The sequence below is a fragment of the Aulonocara stuartgranti genome, assembly GCF_965226115.1.
Source record: "Aulonocara stuartgranti genome assembly, chromosome: 16".
Classification (NCBI taxonomy): Eukaryota; Metazoa; Chordata; class Actinopteri; order Cichliformes; family Cichlidae; genus Aulonocara; species Aulonocara stuartgranti.
The window spans coordinates 36,891,035-36,896,517 of record NC_138952.1 but is presented as its reverse complement, the minus strand read 5'-3'; the positions used below and the strand labels follow the sequence as shown (position 1 = coordinate 36,896,517).

At 42.4% G+C, this 5,483-nt stretch overlaps 1 protein-coding gene across 1 annotated transcript; it reads right to left on the bottom strand.

Moving 5' to 3' along the window:
* Positions 1-449: 449 nt before the first annotated feature.
* On the bottom strand, positions 450-5,246 carry LOC309691225 (uncharacterized protein; the record flags this gene model as incomplete). The annotated part of the gene is made up of 7 exons (XM_082508817.1): positions 4,248-5,246; positions 3,414-4,003; positions 2,940-3,119; positions 2,431-2,571; positions 2,109-2,163; positions 1,795-1,948; positions 450-711 (listed from the first exon to the last, which is right to left on the bottom strand). The coding sequence occupies exons 1-7, from the start codon at positions 4,447-4,449 to the stop codon at positions 450-452; spliced, it is 1,584 nt and encodes a 527-aa protein (XP_082364943.1). The 5' UTR covers positions 4,450-5,246.
* Positions 5,247-5,483: the final 237 nt, after the last annotated feature.

Genomic DNA, 5,483 nt, shown 5'->3' with positions numbered 1-5,483 from the left:
CCTGTCTACGCTGTCCGTCGGATCTTGGACTCCCGTCCCCGGGGCCGGGGGGTCCAGTATTTGGTGGACTGGGCTGGCTACGGCCCTGATGAGCGCTCCTGGGTGCCGTCCCGCTTCATCTTGGATCCTTCCCTCATCTCGGATTTCCGTCGCCGCCGTCCTGGCCCGTCGGGTGCCGGTCCTCGGGGGGGGGGGGTCCTGTCAGCCGGTGATCGGCTGTGATCAGCTGATCACGGGGCCGGGGTTAAAAGAGAGACGCCACCCACCTGTTCGCCGCTCAGACATCAGTATCTTCTTGTCAGGAGCTCCGAAACTCTGCCGACGTCAGTCTCCGCCTGATTCAGCAACTGTGAGTGACAATCCCTTTCAATCCCTTTTCTCTTCCCGGCTCCGCTCGCTCTCTGTCTGTAACGACAGTTCCGAAGCCACGCTTCGTGCACTGGTCATTACTAGAATAACTGCGTGTCTGCTCCAAACCCACCGCTAGCCTTCGCCGCGCTTGGGTCTAGCCAGCACGCCACACGGGCACGCCGAATTACTGTGTGTGATCCGCCCGGCCGTGACAAAATGGCCCATTCAGATTCCTTCTGCTTGCATTCAAATTCCTTCAGCTGAGAAACCAGCTTGCACACCTGTGGAGGAATGAAGTGCCGTTTCTTCCCCTTCTTCTCTGCCTTGGAGCCTCGCTCAGGATTGACCCCAAAGAAAACTCTGAGGGAAAAAAAAAAACAATAGTGATATGCAGACAAAGTTTGCACATGTAGTGTGGCTTGACAGGAGTGGAGCAGTTCAATAAAATCCTACATTTGTTTTCTTCAATATGCCCCTATGTGTGAACCTCTCTATCATTCTAGTTGACCATCTGTCTAGAACCCAATGTTGTTGTGGTGCTGGTGCCAGTGGCTAAGCTCTCTTCCTTTGTCTTTTCAAGACACATGCATTCACACTGTGCATATACAGAAATGTTTGCAAGGGTGAGAAGTCTGCTTATCACCAACACATGACAGCATGCATCCTCAATGTGTATGCAGGGATATTATAAATGCACAGAACACAGAAGGGGATAGAAAACACAGTTGACATTGTCCTATCAAAAGGTGTAACAGCACATTTGAACACGGACTGTCCTGGGGGTTATTCAAACATGGAGTGGAGAAACTGTGACATTCAGTGCACGTTACACATCAGTACAAGTATTAACATTTGGGCATGAATCCACTATGTAGTATTTTTTAAATTAATATGTTTAGTCTTTCCTTCGGGGGGGGGTCCCTGGAACAACATATTTTGAGTTTGGGGTCTGCAGCCAAATAAATTTCAGTTTGTGTGTCTTTGACATGAAAAGGTTTGACCACCACTGACATAACCTGGTCTCAGGTGCTAATGGTTTTAAAGAGATAGCTCAAACGAATTTTGTGTCAACAAACCATTCTGAGAAAAATATGTTTTTGCTCCATTTCCCAACTGGAATCATGTTATGTTTGTTTTGTTATTGATTGACTTAGGACACTATTTAAAGCAAAAAGCATGTTACCTGCCCTTTAAAAAGATATGACACATTTATTCCAACAATAGTCTTCAACAGGGAGCTACAAAATCTCTGAACAAATCCATATTCAGGGGGATCATAAGCCAATAACAGCTGATCTAAAAGCTCACAGCATGTGACGACACATTTTGAGCTTGTACATCTCAGACAAACGGGTTTAGTGTAGATTGACAAAAAGCAGGTCAGGTGCAGAAAGGCACGGCAAAGTCACATTTACAAAGTATTTCCAAACAATGAGTGCTTACCTTTGCATGAATTCGAGAGTAAAAGCCATCTCCGGTGGGTATTGGACGTTCCAGACATAAAACATGGAGAAGACGTAGCTCAAGGCCACAATGGGAGAGGTGATGTGGTCATTGACAAGTAACCCATCAACAGCAATCTTGAATTGCTGGTCACCTTAAACACAGATAAAAACCATGTACCATTTACAAAAAAAAAAAAAATCCTATATTTTAAGGCAAGCAAAACATTTCTTTAATAAATATGACACAACAACAGCTTATAACAACAGCTAACAACAGCTTGCTGGGATACAAAAAAAGATTTAACTACAAACCTCTGATTAGGATGCATGGGGTCACTGGGAGTTCGACTTCAGGATCTGCAGAGATCTGTTTTGGTGACAGACATGATACATGAATTAATGTTTCCAGTGCACACAAACCTGCTGGCAAATTGACTATCTGCTAGTGTCTTCATCAGACAGAGGTAGCCATTATGCAAAAACATTAATGTAAATAGTTTATAGATAGAGAGTTTATAGAGAATATCAGCAGCACAATTAGGGGAATCTATACTTCCTACTGTGGTTGGTTACTTGGTTCACCACTGGATGCAAATAATTATCTTGCACACAGTTTAAAATCTACAACATCTACCTCTTTTTTGTGGAAGAGTTTATAAGAGTCTTCCTTGAAGTATTTTGAAATGCCACAGATGAGCTGTATTGGACCTTCGCCCATCTTCATCCCTTTGGAGTCAAGGAAGTCATTGATCCCCTTTTCTTTTTTGGAAAGTTCCTGTTCAAGGTTCAAGGTGTTAATTTTGTACAAGTACATAAGACTAACACTCATTTTCGTTTGGAGCTATGGAGAGAATTTTGAAAAAAATAAAAATAAAAATGAATTATTTCATTTTCATTTGCAACCTGTTCTGTTTTGATCTCAAATGTCCTGCTTTTTTGGTTGTCACTTCCTGATTTTTGGTCTCAAATCTATTCCATTTGATTGTTCATCCAAGTTATTCTATTTGATTGGTTGCCAGTTTATCTTTTTTGGTCTCAACTCTCTTTTTGGTTGCAAATCTTTTTCTGATTGATTAATAAAGACAAAATTCTCTCCATATGGAACAGCACAGCACAATCATAATAATAACAATAACAACACACCTGTGCCAGCTTGTTTTGTACAGAGAAGCCAAGGAGTTTAGATGCATGATCAAACAGGTGAGGAACTTCAAACAGGAACGGCCACTCGTCCTTTACAACGGCAATAGTGGTATCATCATCGTTGAGGATTTCACGCTGAATGGGATATGTTTCAGTCATCAATTTTCGAACAGATGACTCCTAAAGATATGAGGCAGTTAGACAAACAGTCGAACAGTTAGTCAAACTAACCAATTAAAATAATAAAACAGGGTATCAATTTCAATTGACTATGGGCATAGTGATCTACAGACGATCTACAATTTCACAATGTGTCCTAAATTGTACTTGGACCCAGACCTTATCGCATTACTCCTGCTATATACTATTGCTGTGTGAATGGTTGTATGTCTAGATGGTGGACTGTAGGAACCGAATTGCCCTTCGAGGATTAATAAAGCTTTCTGTATCTGTAATGGATGATTGCAGACCCACCTGAAGATCCTGGGTTTGAAAGGCACGTTTCAACTCATCTCGTTTAGACAGCAGGTCTTCTCTACACACGGCCCCCTCAATGATTGGATCCCACGCCACACATCCATACAGATCTGAATTCCTGGGCCTTTTCTTTGTTGAATTTTCACCCCCTGCTTGCCTCTTCAGTGAGCTTTGTGGCCTCTTCATATTTTCAATTCTGTGTTCCAGCTGACGAAAGAGAGTTTCAGAACCATCTTTTGCAAAAGGTTTGTTTCCAAACGGCTCTGTCAGCTTGAAGGAGGCAGGATATTGTCCTACAATCATACTGGCGAGTTCCCTCAGCTTTTGTCTACCAGGTCTTCCTGGGTGTTTATGGAGGTAATCTTCAGCGACGATCCGAACCATCTCTCGTCTGTCTTTCCCCATTATGTACTTTTTTTCACGCAACTCATCCATGACTTTTGAGGGAAATTTGTGCCATGGTACAGAATATGCGTCTTGGGATGGGGAGTCGGCTGTCTCAGGTGGTGTTGAGGGCAGCTGAAACCTCTGTGGTTCAGGTGTTGATGAGGGGCCAGGCCGGGTGAACTGCGGTGGAGTTTGTGAATCTATGGATGACATGACAAACATCTCCATAAATTAAACACATCACAATTGTTGCAAATCAATTAATACATTGGTCCTCAATGTCCAGTTTGGGTCAACCAGGAATACAAATGGACCTAATTATGAAAACCAATTATAGAGTAATTATTGCCATGTACAGCTGATGGCAACTTTTTTTTTGCATTTTTGGAATAAACCTTTGTAGTTTCAGAAAACTTGCATTAAAACAGAGGGGCAAAAACTCACCTGCTTCCAATGCTTTGACAGCTCTGACGAATCTTTTGCACTGAATGAATGGCAGAGTGTCTTTAATGTCCTCCGGGTCCACAAGGCTCAGGTCATCTACAGAGAGAACTCCTAATTCCTCCAGTTTAGCCATGAGTGTATCCATCTGATCGCTACTGAGCGATGGCATTGCTTTCTTGACATAGTTTTTCACAAGTTCCATGTTGGTGTGTGTTTAAGAGGAATGAGCCACCGAGTACCTCTCTGGTAAGAATAAAGTGGATGATAATCATCAAGTTTGTTCAAATCATGGCAACTGAACAGGTCAGAAGCATTTTCATCAAGTTCATAGAGTCCAAGATCAGGTATCCAGCTGGCAGTTTTCCCTCGAAGCAAAAGTAGGACAGTAGTTTCATTTTTTACAAAAATGCTTGCTATTTGTCCTAACTGCAGTAGTCCTTTTGCGTAGCTCAGTAAGACCAGCATTCCATTTGCATATGTAGTGCCTTTAACCTGCACACTCTCTGTGACAACTGAGTTACTTGAGTTCAAATCAAATTCTCCAACCACTGTCTTTATGTTCTGGTCATAGAGCTCTGGATAGAACCGTGTTGAGTCTGAGACATGAACCTGGGAACGAAACAAGGTACCACAAGACTGATAAGCCTGAAGCAACTGGTGCCGTTCAGCCAGAGACTTGGTTACATTTATGAAGTTCTTACTTGCCCTAATGCACCTTTTAAAATAAGAATGTAATGCCTTGTGCATAGGGCTCTGCTCGTATATACTATTCCCAAGAGATGTTACAGTCTCCCTTGGAACACCATACTGCCCCAGTTCACAGGCTAGTGCATCCACAGTATATTCCTGTTGAATATCACTTATAGTTCTCATTTCATTTGCTATTTCTGTTATTGTGGAGGCTGGAACCAAATATTTTGCCTGTAAACCCAAGTAAAACTGAGCAAGACTCTCTGTGAAGTTGTCTTTCACTTGATCACTGCAGAAATTATCACTTTGTTCTGCATCAATGTTAAAACTTTCAGGTTCTTCAGGTTCTACATGTGATCCTTCACCTTGGAAAGACCGTTCTGTTAGTTCACATATATGAACAGGGGCTATCTTGGTAACATCCCACCCTTTATGGTATCTGGAAATATGCGTTAGGGATGACTTTACATTGAATGTCTTAGAACATCCATCAAAGGGACACGTTACAGTCAAACCCTCATCTATGTGACCACTCAAATGACACTT